The sequence below is a fragment of the Scyliorhinus canicula genome, chromosome 17 (genome assembly GCF_902713615.1).
Source record: "Scyliorhinus canicula chromosome 17, sScyCan1.1, whole genome shotgun sequence".
Taxonomy (NCBI): domain Eukaryota; kingdom Metazoa; phylum Chordata; class Chondrichthyes; order Carcharhiniformes; family Scyliorhinidae; genus Scyliorhinus; species Scyliorhinus canicula.
The window spans coordinates 130,283,824-130,304,046 of record NC_052162.1 but is presented as its reverse complement, the minus strand read 5'-3'; the positions used below and the strand labels follow the sequence as shown (position 1 = coordinate 130,304,046).

Genomic DNA, 20,223 nt, shown 5'->3' with positions numbered 1-20,223 from the left:
CTCGAGAAAATAAAGTTTGCCTTAAGAGGGTCTACACTAGGATTCTCTCGCAGGTGGCAGCCGTTTGTCGACTTTCTCAGGGAAAATTAAAATGTCAGCAGCAGCAATCCGTGGAGGGGGTGGGGATGGGGAGGTGGGGGGAGTGAGTGCTTCATTGGGATGGTGTGGGAACACTGGGTCGCGTGGGGTAATGTCTATTTAATTGCTATTGTATATTCTCTTTTTGCACTATGTTAATGTTCACTCTAGTTTGTTTTGTTACGATGGTTTCTACTGTTTTATTATGAAAAATTCTGCAAAAACCTTTAAAAAATCTTTTTTTTAAAAAAAGTTCAAATATGGGTCAACACATGAATCAAACATTAAAGAATGCAGTAGCTAGGGGTGGCACAGTGGTTAGCACTGCTGCCTCACGGCGCTGAGGTATCAGGTTCAATCCTGGCCCCGGATCACTGTCTGTGGGGAGTTTGCACATCCCCTCCCCGTATCTGCGTGGGTCCCACCCCCACAACCCAAAGATGTGCAGAGTAGGTGGATTGGCCACGCCAAATTGCCCCTTAATTGAAAAAAACAAATTGGGTACTCTAAATTTAAAAAAAAGAATGCACTAGTTAAGGCCATTCAGGGTACAGGGTGAGGTTGGACAGATTTATTACCCATTCTTCATGGGAACTCAAACAGCACCTAGCATGATGACATTACTAACTCTGTATGAGCTAATGACCGGGAGAGCTATGAGACTACCAGGGGCTGTGTTAATAGGTGGAGAAAAGATAGGATCGATGAGAGAGAGCAAGGCAGTTTTCAAGGGAACTGTGCTCCGTAAATCTCGTCCGCGGGGGCGTCGCGCCGAGAATGACGCGGCCGGCGCGCCTAATGACGTCAGCCGCGCATGCGCAGGTTGGCCGGCTCCAACTCGCGCATGCGCGGCTGACATCATGACGCTGACAGCACGAACCCGCGCATGCGCGGTGGCTGTCTTTCCCCTCAGCCGCCCCGCAAGACGTGGCGGCTTGACCTTGGGGAAATAGTGCGTCCGATTTGGACGCCGGCCCGACAATTGGTGAGCACCAATCGCGGGCCTGTCCCCTCCCGAGCACAGTCGTGGTGCTCTTTCCTTTCTAGGCCCATGGTCTTTCTACAAGCCCCAAACGGGCTTCTCACTCCCGTTTCACGACGGCAGCGACCAGGTGTGTTTGCCGCTGTCGTGAACTCAGCCCATCCGGGTTGGAGAATCGCTGTTCGCCATGAAAAACGGCGAGCGCCGATTCTTCAGAGCGTGGGGGGGGGGGGGGGGGGGGGAGAGCGCAGGGGGCACGGGAGGGGCGTGAATTTTGTCGGGGGGCCCCCAAAATTGCCTGGATGGGTGCAGCTCCAACAACACACAAGAATCTCAACACCATCCACAAAGCAGCCCTGCTTGATTGCTCCCCTTTCCATAAATATTTAAACCCTCCACCATCAAGGAATAGTGGTAGCATGTGTACCATCTACAAGATGCACTGCAGGAACTCACCAAGGTTCCTTTGAAAGCACCTTCTAAACCCACGACTGTTACCACCTAGAAGGACAAAAGCAGCAGATACCTGGGAACCCCACCACTTGGACACATGAAGGTTCTCCTCCAAGTCACTCACCACCGAACTTGGAAATATATCGTTGTTCCTTCACTATTGCTGTGGAAAAACCTTGGAACTCCTTCCATTTGTTTGAAAAATGATAAATGGGCAGCACGGTAGCACAAGTGGATAGCACTGTGGCTTCACAGGGTCTCAGGTTCGATTCCCCGCTGGGTCACTGTCTGTGCGGAGTCTGCACGTTCTCCCTGTGCCTGCGTGGGTTTCCTCCGGCTGCTCCGGTTTCCTCCCACAGTCCAAAGACGTGCAGGTTAGGTGGATTGGCCATGCTAAATTGCCCCTTAGTGACCAAAAAGGTTAGGAGGGGTTATTGGGTTACGGGGTAGGGTGTAAGTGAGGGCTTAAGTGGGTCAGTGCAGACTCGATGTGCCGAATGGCCTCCTTTTGCACTGTATGTTCTATGTTCTGTTACCCCCTATAATTCACGGATGTCCATAGTTCACTCCATTGATCTGGATGCTGGTGGACCCGAAGATCTGGACCCTAAACTCACAATTTAAGGCACTTACAGCAAAGGGACAGAGAATTCAAATTAAACATGGACTGAGACCTGGTCCGTTGGCGGACATTGTCCGGGGGGGGTGGGGGGGTAACGCCCGGTCCGAAGGGCAGCAGAGGCTGCAAAAATCGGGAGCCAGCAGAGGGGGAGGAAATGTCGAAGATCAGCAAAAAAACGGCCGTGGAAAAAGTGGCTGAAAGTCCGTCGGGGAGTGGAAAGGTCACCGCGGGGTCAGTAAAGAAAATGGAGGCTGGAGCACCAGGGGAGGCCACATTGCTTACGGCTGAAGAAATAACGAAAGTGATGGCCGTGGAAGTCGGAAGGCAGTTTACAAAACACATGGAGGCAATGAGGAAGGAGATGGGGGCGGTTTTGAAAGCGCTGGTGGAGGAGGCGATTTCCCCGGTGAGGATGGCGGTGGCGAGCGCAGTGGCGGAGGCGCGGGAGCAAGGGGAGGCGTTGAAGGAAGTGGAGGAGACATTACTGCAGCACAGTGATCAACTTACCTCGATGGGGAAGCAGATGCGGAAGGTGATAGAGATCAACAAGGGTCTGCGAGGCAAAATGGAAGACCTGGAAAACAGATCCAGGCGACAGAATTTGAGGATTGTGGGGCTGCCCGAAGGAGTGGAAGGACCGAAGCCGACTGAGTATTTTGCCACTATGCTGGCGAATCTATTGGGGGAGGATCCCTCCCGACATGAGCTGGATCGGGCTCATCGGTCGTGGAGGCCTGTACCAAAGGCGAGTGAGCCGCCAAGAGTAGTGACTCTGTGCTTCCGTAGGTACAGTGTGAAGGAGAAGTTCCTGTGCTGGGCTAAGCAGAAGTGGGTGGTGCAGTGGGCTGGAGCTGGTATACGTATATACCAGGACTTTACGGTGGAGCTGGCGAGGAGGCGGGCTGCCTTCAACCGGGTGAAGAGGGCACTGTACATTAGCAAGGTGCAGTGCGGCATTGTATATCCAGCGAAGCTGAGGGTGACTTACAAGTTCAAGGACTTGTATTTTGGGACGGTGGAAGCAGCGGAGGAGTTTGCGAAGGCAGAAGGACTGTGGCAGATTGAGAAATGGTCATGTTCCGATGTAGCCTCATGACTGTGTTTTTTCCTTTTTTTTGTTTCACTGCGTGCTGGTGTATGGGCTATAGGAGTCAACGTTGTATATATTTGTACAAGGGAAGAAATGGGACCTTCAGTCGGATTGAGGGTTTTTTGGGGTGTGGTGGTGTATGCAGGGTTTGTGTGCTAAAGGGGACTTCTGGGTTTTTCCTGGGGCCGGGCAAGGGGGAAAGAGTCACGGGCGGGGACCTCCACGCTGGCCGGTTTGAGCCGGCCAGTGAACGGGGGTGAGGTGGGGGGAGGGACTGCGGCCATCGGAGCCTGGCAGAACAGGGTCTGAGGGGTCTAGCTGGGGTGGGAAAGTTGGGGGGAAGGAACCAAAATTTGGGGGGAGGATTTTTATAAGAGGAAATGGAGGGGAGGAGTTGGGGTGGGGGGTTTACAACTTTTGGGTGTCATTTACGGTACTCTTTTGGAGGTTGGATGGCATTGATGGTGTCGTCGGGGGGGGGGGGGGGGGGGGGGGGGGGGTGCTCTATAGGTTAATGGTGACCATGGGCAATTCCGGACTCCTTACTCTTTTTCGCCTTTGTTTTTTTTTCCGCCGTGGGTTTGTTTTATTTGATGCAGATATTGACAGGTGGGCCGTTGATTGGGGTGGTGGGAGGATGGGATCGTTCTGATGTTAAGGGTATTGACTTTATATCTGTTACCGTTTACTACTTGTTGGTGGGGTCTAAACTTTGAAGGAAAATGTGAAAATGGAGAATAAAAACATGTAAAAAAAAAAACATGGACTGAGACTTGATGCAAATTGATTAAGAATTTGGCTGCCATGTTAGAAAGCCATGCAAGGACCATTAATAAACTGATTAAGACAGGGAAGAAAGGGTAGTATGGTTGCGCAGTGGTTAGCACTACTGCCTCATGGTACCGAGGTTCCAGGTTCAATCCCGGCCCTGGGTCACTGTCCGTGTGGCGTTTGCACATTCGTCCCGTATTTGTGTGGGTGCTTGAACAGACACGGGGAACTTTTATTTGAAATTAAAGTGCCCAATTCATTTTTATTTCCAATTAAGGGGCAATTTAGGGTGGCCAATCCACCTGGCCTGCACATCTTTGGGCTTTGGGTTGTGGGGGCGAAACCACGCAGACACGGGGAGAATGTGCAAACTCCACACGGACAGTGACCCAGAGCCGGGATCGAACCTGGGACCTCGGTGCTGTGAGGCAGCAGGGCTAACCTACTGCGTCACCGTGCTACCAGACACGGAGAAATTTGAGGCAAATTAATGAAGGCGTGGTTCCTTTATGGGTAACCAACAAACATCTATTTAATATTTCACAACACAATAATCTAATAATAATCTTTTATCACAATTGTCACAAGTAGGCTTACATTAGCACTGTATTGAAGTTACTGTGAAAAGCCCCTAGTCGCCACATTCCGGCGCCTGTTCGGGTCCAGAGGGAGAATTCAGAATGTCCAATTCACCTAACAGCACGTCTTTTGGGAATTGTGGGAGGAAACCGGAGCACCCGGAGGAAACACACGCAGACAAGGGGAGAAGTGCAGAGTCTGCATAGACAGTGACCCAAGCGGGAATTGAACCCGGGACCCTGGGCTGTGAAGCAACAGTGCTAACTACCATGCACTAACCAGATGCCTGCTCAGGAATCTAACACATGTGTATAGAACTATGGCTGAATGTATTATGGATGGTGTAATAACTTGTAAGAGTGGCAACCACCAAGCAGAATAACTATAGAACTATTCATTAACAAAAGAATAATAATAATAATAATGCAACTGATGACTTTGGCTCCAGTTTCCAGTCTGGCCAGGAAAAGCCATGCTCAGCCCCAGGATTCACGCGCTCTGGTCCAATTGGCCAAACGGGTCACTTGACCCTCTGAGAACCTGCCCCTTAAAGGAGTGCTTTTAGCAACTCAAGTCAATAGGGACTCTCTGTCGACCAATCCAGTTATTCCCATTCCCAATCTATATCCCCATAGCCCCCCCACAAGTTTATGATAAATAATCATAGAGGTCTACAGCACAGAAAAGACCCATCGGCTCATTGCGTCTGCGCCGATCAAAAGCACCCATCTTACTATTTGATTCCCACTTTCCAGCACTTGGTCCATTGCCTTGTATGCCTTGGCATTGCAACGGCACATTTAAATACTTCTTAAATGTTGAGGGTCTCTACCACCACCACCCGATCAGGCAGCAAGTTCCCGACTCCCACTACCCTCTGGGTGAAGAGGTTTTTTCTCACATCCTCTCTCAACCTCCTGTCCCTTACCGTAAATTGTGCCCCCTGGTCATTGATCCCTCCACCAAGGGAAAAGTTTCTTCCTGCCTACTCTATCCATGCCTCTCATAATTTTACACATCTCAATCGTGTCCCCCCCATCAGTCTCCTCTGCTCCAAGGAAAACCCCAGTCTATCCAATCTTTCTTCATAGCTAAAACTCTCCAGCCCAGGCAACACTCTAGATCATTTATATAAACCACAAACAGCAAGGGCCCCAATACTGATCCCTGGGAGACCCCACTGGACATAGGCTTCAAGTCAGAAAAACACCCCTCGATCATAACCTTCTACTTTCTGCCACTCAGCTAATTCTGGATCCAAACTGCCAAATTTCCTTGGCTCCCCTGGGCTCTTACCTTCGCTATCAGTCTCCCATGTGGCATCTTATCAAAAGCCTTGCTGAAGTCCAAGTAGACGACGTCAAAAGCATCTCCCTCATCTACACAGCTGGTCACCTCTTCGAAACACAATCAAGTTGGTCAGACATGACCTCCCCTTAACGAAACTATGCTGACTTTTTAAAAATAAATTTAGAGCACCCAATTATTTTTTTCCCCAATTAAAGGGCAATTTAATGTGGCCAATTCACCAACATGCCCATCTTTTTGGATTGTGGGGGTGAGACACGGGGATAATGTGCAAACTCCGTAGTCAATGACCTGGGGCCGGGTCAACAGCCTGGGATACATTTCATTTGACCCTGAAGTCACCCCAAACACGAAACGTTAGCTTCCTTCTCTCTCTCTCCATGGATGCCGTCAGACCTGCTGAGAGAATTTAAGATAGTTGGGCAGACTGCTGCTGGTAACTGACAGGTCCTGTAGTTCCCACAATCTGTAGAGTCTCCCCCGAATATTTTACCTGCCTGGCGTAATCTCAGGGGCTGGGCCTCTCCCTGTGGGTATCAAGAAGTTTGTTCCCCCTCTACTGAAGCAGAGGCTCCTTTGTCAACCTCCATTTTGAGCGGACAACTGTTAACCATCAATATGATCATGATTGGGAACCACGTTGCCCATCTTAATATTATTTCGTGATATTATTTAACCTGTATACATCTGACCCTTCTTCTGAATTACTCTATGCTTTACATGGGGGCTGGGACTTTTTTGTTTCTAGTGCCAGACAGGTCCTGTTTAGTCTTGTGCTTGCTTCTTATATGCCCCTTTCTGTCGTAGGCATATCACACAGCTTCCCTGAACCTACACTTCTGTGGTGGACTTCCCCATGCCAAAAGCATTCTTCACCATTCTCGGTTTGTAGACTGAATCTCCTATGCCTCTGCACTCCTTCTGCTCCTGTACTTCTTGGTTTGTTAAAGTCTGTGAAAACATCCCTGGCATTAGCAGCGACCCTCCAAATTTGGTAGATTTTGCCAGATTACATGCTTTGAAGTTCCATTGCACCCTTTTCTTCATTTTCCATTGCAAGGGAAATTTCTAACGCCTTCCTTGGTTATTTCTATTTCTGCCAAGTTTATTCTGTATGACAGTATTATTTACCCCACACACTAGCCAGTCTCTTAGCATCTCATTAAGAATGGACCCAAATTCACAATGTTCAGTCATTTGCTTCAACCTCGCCACAAAAGCTGCTACCACCTCGCAGAGGGGCTCTTGCCATTGAATTAAATTTATATCTTTACATAATCATCGAGGGCTATTTCTCTGATTTCTTCGCAAGTTTTAGTGTCGTGGCATCCGGAGAAGTCAAACTCCTTATTAGCTTATATGTTTGGGCGCCACAGGCTGTTAACAGTATTACTCTCTGCTTCTCTTTCCCCCTTTATTTTGTTTGCTTTAAAGAAATATTGCAACATGTTGGACGCAATCCTCTGCATTAGGGTCAAGCTTTCCGAAAAGAGGCATTACGACATCTCACTGACTACTGAATAGAAGAACTTGTAACGACTTGTATACTTGTCCAAAGGTGTGCTGGTTAGGTGGATTGGCCATGCTAAATTGCCCCTTAGTGTCCAAAGATGTGCAGATTAGATGAGGTGGTGGGGATAAGGTGGGAGTGGGCCTAGGTGGGCTGCATTTTTGGGCAGTCGGTGAAGAATCGATGGGCCAAATAGCTTCCTTCTGCACAGTAGGGATTCTATGATTCTGAGGTCTGATTGTTTACCTGACTTGCCTCATTTTCCATACTAGAAAGCTGCACAAGAAATGGCAATGGGGATTTAGATTCAGCAATTGGCGTAATAAGGTAAAGGGATCATACGCTTGTAAAAAAGGGTTGGTTAATACAGGTGGCCAGACTGCTTCCCTTTACAAACCCAAGCTGGCCAGCATCAATTGTGGCGGAGAATAAAGCATCTGAGAATTGGCTGCCATGGGCTAGGCCAAGGGCCAAAATGGGGGGCTGTAAGAGGGAAATAATGAATATGGTTTATTACAACAATTTATTGGGGAAGATAATGAATGTGGTTATTAAGGGATCTTTATAGAGATTCAATGATTACATCAAAAGAGACTGGGGAATCTATGTAATTTAATAAAGGACTTTTAGAGGAATTTGAAATTATGAGGTGGAGATAAGACAGATTTTAAATTGGTAATGCCTTGAGCGGTTATAGAGAACGAGCAGGAACGTGGAGTTGAAGCCGAGAGATCAGCCATGATCGTCTTGAATGGTGGAGTGGGCTCGAGGGGCTGAATTGCCCACTCTTGTTCCTAATTCTTAATGTTCTTATTTGTCTGAGGAAAGGTTAAGTGAAATTCCGCACTCAGTTAACATGCGTCAAAGGCACGCAGGCAACGCGAGCTGGATGCTTACGTGGTTAAACAGCGAGCTAGGATTAATAAACCCCAGACGTCTTCAGGGCCCATACCTGTAGCCTGATGACATCTGTATTCCTCAAAGTCCTAACTTATCAGTGCAAGACCGAGCCTAGTAGCAAGAGACACCAGGGAGTGATTAGGAGGAACCTCCAAGAGATAGGGAAGACAGATAATATTTGGGGTAACAGACACTCTGCCTCTTGAAAATCTACACACAGAAGTATTTGTTTAATGTAAACACAAAACAGGCAATGTTGTAATTTAAGCAATATAGTGCCTACATGCGTCTCAAGATATGCCAATGATTTCTCAGTTGGGGGAGGATCTTGCTTGAGAGACAGTCTTTAAGGTAGTGCTCTTCCAATGCGTGGCAAATAAACAATCCTTCTGTACCTGAGATTACTTTGGATAATAATCTGCTCCACAACTGTCCAATTGCCTGTTTCTGTGTCATGTCTCCAGTGTAATTTCACTCCTAAGGGTCTGGTAAACCATGCCTGGACTATCAAACCAGTGGAAATAATTTATACTTTTCCTCTTAATGTGTTGGATTCTGCTGTTACTATCACTGTTAATCACATCCAGAACTGAACCATGTTCATTCTCACAATTGGGGTATATTTCTACTGATGTTAATAATCCCTGTAACTGGGCTGGAGTTTAATATCTTGATGTCCATTAAATAAATCAGCTTTGTTTTGAACACAGTTGATTTCTCCAGGATAAGAGGAGATTAATTGACGTCCTGTTACCAACTGCTCTATTTTAAATTGTTTTTCTCCTTTCTAACTCCAGATTATTTCAGTTCTCATTCCTACGGTTATTCTCATGGATAAGTCTCAGCTCCCCATGCATCCCAGAGTATCTCTCCCAGCCTTCAGATCCAGGAAAGTTTTCAGTATTAAAATCAGAAAACGTTGGAAATAATGATCCAAACGCCAGTTGATTTTGTCCCAAATTATTGGTTTCATTTTTCCCCACCACTGATGTTAAACTGATTGCTCTGTGTTGTGAACAGGGTATAACATTCACAATCACTCAGCCCTTTGGCACCGAGACTCTATAAGGATTGGCCACAGTCTCCACAAGGACACAGTGTCTCACAGTGCAGCAGTCCCTCAATGTCACACTGGAGTGTCGGCCTAGATAACGTGCTCAGGTTGATGAACAATTCCTGTTGTTATTGATGTAGGTCATTCACAAACAATGGACTCTGATGATGTCATCCAGTCTTATGATGTCATGAAGACTATGAAATAACAGCAGAGCCCTAGTGGTGAAACAGTTTTGTTCGCCATGGCAACAAGTCCATTACGTATGGATCTGAAAATGCAATTAATTGGCAAGAAAGCGTCCCAAGGTGTTTCAGAGAGGTATCATGAAGGAAGAAAAATGACACAGAGCCATAAGAACATAGGAATTAGGAGCCGAAGTAGGCAATTCAGTCCTTCGAGTCTGCTCTGCCATTCAATCAGATCATGGTTGATTTCTTCCTGGTTTCAAATCCCCCCCCCCCAACCTATTCCCCATATCCCTTTAACCCTCAATCACAAAACTCCCACGTTATAACTCAATGCAGCCCAAAATCAGCACTGCAGTGGCCATATTAGGGTAGATACCCCAAAGCTTAATCAGTGAGGCAGATTATAACACATATCTTCAATCAGGAGAGAAATGGAGAGTTTAGGAAGGTAGTTTCAGAGTTTCGTGCCTAGGCCCTGCCACTAATGGTGGAGTAATCAGAGATGCTGAAGAGGCCAAGTTGAGACGGATGCAGACATCTCAAGAGAATTGTGAAAATGGAGGTGACCGTGACTGAGGAGGATCAGGTCACGGAGGAATTCGAAAATGAGGATGCAAATTTTAAAATGCAGGCATTGTTTGAACAGGATCCAATTTAGGTCAGCGCCCACAGGGCTGATGGGTGAAGAGGGCTTGGTGTGAGAAAGCTCACAGGCAGCAGAGTTTTGGATGATCTGTGGGGTGGGGTGAATGGGAGAGAGGTTGGACAGGAATGTATTGGAATTGTCAATTCTAAAGATAACATGGACAAGGGTGAGGGTTTTAGCAGATGAGCTGAGGGTGGGGGTGGAGACAAGCGACGTTATGAAGAATTAAATATTTGGTATTAATGACGGTGTGGATATGTGATCAGAAACTCACCTTGGGGTCAAATCTGACACAGAGATTGTGCAGAGTGCGGTTCAGCCTCAGACAGTTTCCAGAGAGAGGGATGGACTCGGGAGTTTGGGAATTCGTTGTGGTGACTGAAGACAGTGGCTGGAATTCTCCGGTGATTGCGATTCAATTTTTCTGCCAGCCCCACCAGCGGAAAATCCTATTGACAATTGGTGGGAAGACAGAATCCCGGTACCAGCGAATGGCGCGCGACAGAGAAGCACAAGACTGGCAACCCAGAGAATTTTCTTCTCTTCCAGTACCGGATGTGGGATAAGCAGTTTGATAATTTAGTAACAGTGGAGGAACAGGGCAGCACAGTGGCGCAGTGGTAGCACTGCTGCCTCACGACGCCGAGGTCCCAGGTTCCATCCCAGCTCTGGATCACTATCCGTGTGGAGTTTGCACATTCTCCCCGTGTTTGCGTGGGTTTCGCCCCCACAACCCAAAGATGTGCAGGGTAGGTGGATTGGCCACGCTAAATTGCCCCATAATTGGAAAAAATGAATTGGGTACTCTTAAAATTTATTAAAAAGCAAATTAAAAACAAACAGTGGAGGATTGGAGAGGGATGGTGGGGAGGTAGACCTGGGTGTTGGCAGTGTACATGTGAAAACTAACACGATGTTATTGGATGATGTCAACTGGTTGTAGCTTGTTGATGGAAAATGGGAGGGACCGAGGATAGATCCTTGAGGGACACCAAGGACAAGGACATTGGAGAGAAAAGGGAGGATGGAGATGGGACAGTAGTTTGCAAAGAAGGTGGGGTCAAGTGTTTTGTGTCAGGATGCTGGGGACAGACGCACGAGAGAACCACTAATAACATCAGCCAACATGGAGCAGTTGGACAATCAGCTGCTGAGTGAGATTAAGATCAAAGGAGCAGGAGGCAGGTCTCATGGACAAGGTGAGGTTTGAGGGAGATAGATGATAGGAGGGAAACTAGAGCACGGTGAGAGTTTAGGGCTGGAAAGGGAGAACTTTGTAGACAGTTTGGGCTGGTAGAAGGGAGGGAAGCAACAGAGGCAGCTGATTGGATCGTGTCGATCTTAGTGACAAAGAAGCTCCATGTGGTCCTTACACTTGATGTTGGAGGTGAGGATGGAGGAGACAGGGGAGAGGGAGAACACTTCAAAAAACTTGCGTCAGAGATACCGAAAAGATACAACACATTACGTTCAACACAAAGGTAATTTATTTGAATTTTATCTAGAATACTAACCGCCATAACTGGGCTGGAATTTAACATCAACACAAACAGAGCCAAATGAACAGGGGTAAGCCCTGGATGTCAACAACAGCAAACTACAAACTACAACACTGGAATTATTTGTGAACTTTCTGGTGACTCATCAAGCTGGATGACCGAGTGAATCTTTTCCCACACACCGAGCATGAAAACGGTCTCTCCTCACTGTGAATTCGCCGGTGCTTCTGCAGGGTGGATGACTGGGTGAATCTCTTCCCACATGTAGAGCAGGTGAAGGGCCTCTCCCCAGTGTGAATTCTCTGGTGTGCAGTGAGTTGGGATGATTTCCTGAATCCACTCCCGCAGTGAGAGCACCTGAACGGTCTCTCGTCAGTGTGAACACGTTGATGGGACTTCAGTTCTCCAGAACTTTTATAGCACTTCTCGCAGTCTGGGCATTTAAAAGGTCTCTCGCCGGTGTGAACACGTTGATGGCGTATCAATTCTCCAGAACTTTTGAAGCACTTTCCACAGTCTGAGCATTTGAATGGTCTCTTGTCAGTGTGAACTCGCTGGTGTCTCAGCAGGTTGGCCGACTGAGTGAATGTCTTCCCACACTCGGAGCACAGGAACGGTTTCTCCCCAGTGTGAATTCGCTGGTGTACAGTGAGTTCACACGTCTGCCTGAATCCAGACCCACAGTGAGGGCACTTGAATGGTCTCTCGTCAGTGTGAATACGTTGATGGGAAATCAGGTCCTCATAACTTTTGTAGCCCTTCTCACAGTCTGTACATTTGAAAGGTTTCTTGTCAATGTGAACTTGCCGGTGTCTCATCAGGTTGGACGAACAAGTGAATCCTTTCCCACACTGGGTGCAGTTAAACGGCTTCTCCCCAGTGTGAACCCGCTGGTGTATCAGCAGGGTGGATGACTGAGCGAATCCCTTCCCACACTTGGGGCAGATGAACGGCCTCTCCCCGGTGTGAACTCGCTGGTGGGTTAGCAGGTCCGATGAATTAATAAATCCTTTCGCGCACTCAGAGCAAGTGAATGGCCTCTCCTCAGTGTGGACACGCTGATGTTTCAGCAGGTTGTTTAACTTTGTGAATCCCTTCCCACACTTTGGGCAGATGAACGGCCTCTCCTCGGTGTGAGCTTGCTGGTGTGCCAGCAGGTCAGATGAATTATTGAGTCCCTTCCCACACTGGGAGCAGATGAATGTCGTCTCCCCAGTGTGAACTTGCTGGTGTGTCAACAGGTCAGATGGATTAATGAATCCCTCCCCACAATCGGAGCAGGTGAACAGCATTTCCTCAGGCATCGCCTCAGTGTGAACCTGCCGATGAATTTCCAGCTCTGATGGGTAATTGAATCCATTCCCACAGTCCCCAGGTTGCCATGGTTTCTCCCCAACATGAACGGTGCTGCTTGCTTCCATGTTCAAAGACCGATGATAGTTAGGTCCTGATGAATTCACAGCCTCGGTCAGATCCTGATATGATCTTTCATTTGAGTTCCCGCTTGCAAATCTTCCCTTTACCCTGTGAAATTGAATTGAAACAGACAAAGTGGGTGAGAGAACACCCACAAAAACACAAAAGGCAGGTTGTGAAATTGAGCTGAATGAATCTGGTTATTTGTGGGGCCGGCACTGGGAAAAAGTGAAAACTGCTGGATTGTCATAAAAACCCACCTGGTTCACCAATGTCCTTCAGGGAAGAGAACCTGCCACCCGGTCTGGGCCTACACAAGACACTTACCTCTCCGGGATGAGACAGTGAGAGGTGGGAGAGAAGGGTGGTTAACCGGAGAGGTTTTAAGTGCCTGCAACCCAACCATAACATTGACAAAAAACCCCCATCCCACAACTCCCACCACCGAGGAGGATCAGGGGAGCAGGTGTGTGGAGAGCATCGCCTTCAAGTTTCCCTCCAACTCACGCACACTGTTGTGACCTGCCTGACACCCAGTACTGGATGAACAGAAATTTCCTCCATTTAAATATTGCGAAGGCTGAAGCCATTGTCTATGGTCCCTGCTACAAATGCCACTCCTGAGCCTCGGACCGACCCCACCCCTCGCTCTGGTAACTGAGACTGAATCAGACTGTTCACTTTAATGTTTTATTTAACCCCGGGATGAACTTACAACCACATATCCCAAGTTATCACAAGACCGCCCCCATTTCCTCTTCACCTGGCTCCACCCCAGTCTCATCTCGTCTACTTGTTACAGTCCCCCGCCCAGACCCCAATTTATATTAGGAAACCGGACGACAACCCTAACAATTTTTCAATTTGTAAACTGTGAGGAGAGGACACTTTGCTCCAGGAGTGGTTCCACTGACACCCTCGGGATCTTTTATATTAAAACAAACTTTATTCTTAACACAGGATTAACCCCATTAAAAACAGATTTTCAATTAACAGTTCTTAAAAAAAATAAAGAACGGTCTTTGAGCTCACTTACCCATCTCATTGTCATAGACTCTTACAGCACAGAAAAGACCCTCTGGCCCATCGCATCAGCGCTGGTCAAAAACAGCCACCCAACTATTCTTATCCCATTTCCATCACTCGGCACATAGCCTTGTATGTCCTGGGATCGCAAGTGCACATCTAAATACTTCTTAAATGTTTTGTGGGTCTCTGCCTCCACCACCCTTTCAGGCAGCGAGTTCCAGACTCTCACCACCCTCTGGGTGAAAAGGTTTTCCTCACATCCCCTCTAAACCTCCTGCCCCTGGTCACTGACCACTCCAACAATGGGGAAAGGTTACTTCGTGTCTACGCGATCAAATGTCACTCATTAATACAGTTAACACTCAGTTGCTGACAGGTTTAATCGTAAAGTCCTTGGGAGATAGGCTTTCAGAAGTCAGACTAAGAAACACAACCTCCTTTCCTCAAGTTGCCAGAGCAGAACTCTAAAACTGAAACTAAAAAGAGGCACAGGGCAGGGCTGAAAACAAAACTAAAAAAAGACCCAAAAAGAAAATGCTGGAAAATCTCAGCAGGTCTGGCAGCATCTTAGGGAGAGAAAAGAGCGGATGTTTCGGGTCTAGCTGACCCTTTGTTAAAGCTCATCTTTGACAAAGGGTCATCTGGACTCGAATTGTTAGCTCTTTTCTCTCCCTACAGATGCTGCCAGACCTGCTGAGATTTTCCAGCATTTTCTCTTTGGTTTCAGATTCCAGCATCCGCAGTCATTTTCTTTTAAAAAAAGACCCAGCCTCTCTCGTGTGTGACATCACAGCCGATCTAGCTGTTAACCCCTAATCCCAGTTTTAGCATACATACAATCTGGATACCTAAACCCAAGTTCTTTCAATAGCATCACTGAAACAGACACATAATACAATATGTGTGAAATCTCCTACCATCACACACTGCTGAAACCTTCATCCGTTCCTTTACCTCTAGACTTAACTATCCCAACACAAACCCAGCCAATCGCCCACATTGAACCTCCCAATCTTCAGATCATCAAATCTCTGCTGCCCCTGTGTTTACTCCCACCACGTCTTGTTTCCCCCATCACCCCTTTGCTCACTGACTGCTCAAGAAGCACCAACGTTATAAAATTCCGATCTTTAGTTTCAAATTGCTCCCTATCTCTGCAATCTCCTGCCTCACAACCCTCCGAGATAGCTGGGTTCATCTCGGAGAGGCAATGGCACAGTGGTATTGTCGCTGGACTGGCAATCCAGAGACGCAGGGTAATGCTCTGGGTTCCTGGATTTGAAACCCACCATGTCAGATGGTAGAATTGGAATTCAATAAAAATCTGGAATTAGAAGTCTAACGGTGACCGTGAAACCACTGACGTGAGAAACCCACCTGGTTCACTGAGAAGGAAACCTCTCGTCCTTACCAAGTCGGGTCCACACGTGACTCCAGACCCACAGCAATGTGGTTGATTCTTAAAATGCCCCTCTAATTGGCCTTGCAAGCAATTCAGTTCTAGGGTAAGTAGGAATGGACAATAAATGCAGAGATGCCCATTCATTCCCATGAATGAAGAAAAAGATTTCTGACTTCCTGAGCATTTCTGATTTTAACTGTTCCCACTCCTTCAGCTTCCAAGGCCAGAAGCAATTTCCTCCCTAAAACTCTCTGCCTCTCGAGCTCACTTTTCTACTTTAAGATGCTTCTGAATATTTAACCAAATTTTTGATCACCTGCCCTAATATCTCCCCTTGGGTGTCAAATGTTACTTTGTTTCTGTGAAATACTTTGGAACATTCCAGTACGTAAAAGGCACTTTATACATTCAAATTGCCTTTGTTGATTTGGGACAGATGTCACTGTTCCTTCACTGGGTGAAGAACCTGCAACTCCTTACCTAACAGCATTGTGGGTAATGCTCTGGGGATCCAGGTTCAAATCCCACCTTGGCAGATGGTGAAATCTGAATGGAATAAAAATCTGGAATTAAAAGTCGGATGATGGCCATGAAAAAAAAACATTGTCGATTGTCATTAAAAAACGTCCTACAGAGAAGGAAATCTGCAGTCCTTACCTGGTCTGGCCTACATGTACCAGCCTCCCTGCACAGGCGCCGGAATGTGGCGACTAGGGGCTTTTCACAGTAACTTCATTTGAAGTTTACTTGTGGCAATAAGCGATTTTCATTTTCATGTGACTCCAGATCCACAGCAATGTGGTGGACTCTTAAATGCCCCCTCAAGAGCAATTAGGGATGGGCAATAAATGCTGGCCCAGCCTGCGACATCCACCATCCCATTAAAGAATATCTTAAAAAAGAGCACCATCACCATGCAGACTGCAGCGGTTCAAGAAGGTCAAACATCATCTTCTCCACAGGTAACTGGGAATGGGGAATATTTGCTGCTGGTCTTGTTAATGATGCCAAATCTCCAGAATAATTTTTTTTTTTAAATATGTAAAATAGATCAAACGTATTTGCGGAAATATTTGTTCCTGAAACAATATCCTTTTCTATTGTACAGACAGCGCCCGTTTAATGGCATGACCGCCCCTAGATTCTACTTCCCTTTAACAGTTTCACACTGGAAATTGCTGAGCCCGCCCGAGTTCCAAATCATCGGGGTTAAACCCAGCAGCTTCTCCTCCATCTCCACTCCAGCTCGAACCGACGCAAAGACTTTCAATTGGATAAACACCCGTCGGGAAAATCACGATTGCTGAGCTGATGACCAAAGGGCCGGGGAGTGGGACCAACGGATTTGTTCCTACACATGGGCACGGTGGGCTGAAAGGCCTCCGAATCTATTGCTGTCATGCCGTGATTCTGTTAAAAAGACCTGTACTGAAGGCCATGGACGTCTATAACGGCCACACTGCTACAACCCGCTTTTAACTGCTGTGCTTGTGGTTCCAGATTCAGTTCTGTGAGCGACTCCTGCAATAAAACAATAGCAAAATACTGCAGCTGCTGTAAATCTGAAATAAAAAGAGGTAGCGCTGGAAGTACTCAACAAGTCAGGCAGTAACTGTGGAGAAAGAGGCAGATTTAACATTTCAGTGTTCAAATGGGAATAAAAATGGCGCAGAATCTGATGGTTAATACAAGGTCAGAAGCAGAAGCGATGGAGGTCACAGTTTTAGGATAAGGGGGAACAGATTTAAAACAAAGATTTTTTTAAAAATAAACTTACGAGTACCCAATTATTTTTTTCCAATTAAGGGGCAATTTAGTGTGGCAAATCCACCTACCCTGCACATCTTTGGGTTGTGGGGGTGAAACCCACGCAGACATGGGGAGAATGTGCAATCTCCACACGGACAGGGACCCAGAGCCGGGATTGAACCCGGGCCCTCAGCGCTGTAGGCAGCAATGCTAACCACTGTGCCACCCCGATTTAAAACAAAGATGAGGAGAATTTACTTCTCCCAAAGGGTGGTGAATCTGTGTAATTCTCTACCCCAGAGTTCAGTCGATGCTGGGGGATTGAGTAAATTTAAGGAGGAGATGGACACAGATTGGTAATGAGTAATAGGTTAAAAGATTATGGAGGACGTTGGAGTTGAAGCCAAGATCAGATCAGCCGTGATTGTATTGAACGGCAGAGTGGGTTCGTGTGGCTAAATTGCCGATTCCTGCTCCCGGTTCTTATGTTTTATAGCGCAGGGGAAACAATTCCTGACTATGAAAGATACTATGGGAAGATAAAGCAAATCAGTCACTAGCGCATGGATCGGGGATGGACGGCAGTGGTAACCTAACTGAGACATGGTCAGTGAAATTAACAGTAACATACAAAACACAGCAAAATTACTCCCATTAGTTAGACAATAGCAGAGAGGTGATCGGGGACACAGAAGTGAAACAGAGCGAGAGTTGGACATGGATTCAGATCCACAGTGAAGGAACCACACCAGCCCCAGAGCTGTGGAATCACAGATAACAGAGCGTAGCCCCAGCTGTTCACAATAAATATCAATTATTTGGGCGTGGGGTATAGATGTAATATTTTCAAGTTCACGGTTGACATGGTGGGAGAGGATGTTTCCAATTGTAGAAGAAATTAAAACCAGAGGACAAAATCTCAGACTAAAGGGACGATCCTTCAAAATAGAGATGAGGACTGTCCGTGTGGAGTTTGCACATTCTCCCCGTTTCGCCCCCACAACCCAAAGATGTTCAGGCTGGGTGGATTGGCCACGCTAAATTGCCCCTAAATTTGAAAACAATGAATTGGGTACTCTAAATTTATTTTAAAAATAGCGATGAGGAGGAATTTCTTCAGGTGGTGAATCTGTAGAACTGTTTGCCGCAGAAGGCTGTGGTGGCCAAATCACGGAGTGTCTTTAAGACAGAGACAGATAGGTTCTTGAATAACAAAATAATAATCTTTATTGTCACAAGTAGGCTTACACTAACACTGCAATGAAGTTAGTGTGAAAAGCCCGAGTCACCACACTCTGGCGCTTGTTCAGGTACACTGAGGGAGAATTCAGAATGTCCAAATTACCTAACAGCACATCTTTCGGGACTTGTGGAAGGAAAGCGGAGCTCCCGGAGGAAACCCACGCAGACACCAGGAGAACCAGCAGACTCCGCACAGACAGTGACCCAAGCCGGGAATCGAACCTAGGACCCTGGTGCTGTGAAGCAACAGTGCTAACCACTGTGCTTGGCATCAGGGGGTATGGGGAAAAGGCAGGAGAATGGGGATGATAAAAATATCAGCCACGATTGAATGGCGAAGGGCAGCACGGTGGCACAGTGGTTAGCACTGCACACTCACGGCGCCAAAGTCCCAGGTTCGATCCCGGCTCTGGCTCATTGTCCGTCTGGAGTTTGCACATTCTCCCCATGTTTGCGTGGGTTTCGCCCCCACAACCGAAAGATGCGCAGGTTAGGTAAAGTGGCCACGCCAAATTGCCCCTTAATTGGAAAAAATGACTTGGACACTCTAAATAAAATAAAATGATTGAATGGCGGAGCAGACTCGATGGGCCGAGTGGCCTAATTTTGCTCCTATGACTTATGGTCTTGTAGTGGGGAAGTGTGTTGTGAGGAAGATACAGTGGCTTCACAAAGATTTGGACAGACTAAGTGAGTGGGCAAGATCGGTAGCATTGTGGATAGCACAATCGCTTCACAGCTCCAGCGTCCCAGGTTCGATTCCGGCTTTGGTCACTGTCTGTGCGGAGTCTGCACATCCTCCCCGTGTGTGCGTGGGTTTCCTCCGGGGGCTCCGGTTTCCTCCCACAGTCCAAAGATGTGCAGGTTAGGTGGATTGGCCATGATAAATTGCCCTTAGTGTCCAAAATTGCCCTTAGTGTTGGGTGGGGTTACTGGGTTATGGGGATAGGGTGGAGGTGTTGACCTTGGGTAGGGTGCTTTTTCCAAGAGCCGGTGCAGACTCAATGGGCTGAATGGCCTCCTTCTGCACTGTAAATTCTCTGTATCTATGTATCACAGCAGAGGGAATATAATGTGGAAAAATGTAAAGTTATCCACTTTGTCGGAGGAACAGATGTGCAGAATATTTCTTAAATGTTCGGAGATTAGATGTACAAAAGGATCTGGCCATCCTCGTCAATAAGTAACTTAAGGCTATCATGTTAGTGCAAGCAAGCAATTAGGAAGCCTAATGGTATGTTGCCCTTTATCACAAAGGGGTTTATGTACAGGGGTAGCAAAGTCTTACTTGAATTGTACAGTACTTTGGTTAGGTCGCACCTGGAATACTGTGTGCAGTTTTGCTCTCTTTCCCTGAGGATGGAGATTATTGCCCATCAGAGATGCCATATTTCCCAGGATGACAGGGCTGTCCTATGAAGTGAGATTGCGGAATCTGGCCCTGCAATCTCCAGAGTTTTGAAGAATGAGAGATTACTTCATTGAAATCACCAAAATACTTCAAGGGACCGATAGTGTAGATGTGGGAAAGAGGTTTACTCTGGTTGAGGAAATCAAGAACCAGGAGACACAATTTGCAAATAAGGGGAAAGCCACTTAGGGCTGAGATGAGAAGAATTTGTTTGTGTTGGGGGAAAAACGTTGAAGTGGCCGATCAGCTATGATCACACTAAATGGTGGAACAGGCTCGATGGGCTGAATG

General features: G+C 47.0%; 1 protein-coding gene across 1 annotated transcript in view; it reads right to left on the bottom strand.

Moving 5' to 3' along the window:
• Positions 1 to 20,223, bottom strand: part of LOC119951630 (zinc finger protein 850-like) — an 87,156-nt gene that overhangs the window by 66,560 nt on the left and 373 nt on the right. The window contains exons 2-3 of the mRNA XM_038774810.1: positions 11,804 to 13,207; positions 11,653 to 11,711 (exon numbers count right to left, since the gene is read on the bottom strand). Coding sequence (XP_038630738.1) covers positions 11,653 to 11,711; positions 11,804 to 13,104 — 1,360 coding nt within the window. The 5' untranslated portion in view covers positions 13,105 to 13,207. The remainder of the gene's footprint in view (positions 1 to 11,652; positions 11,712 to 11,803; positions 13,208 to 20,223) is intronic.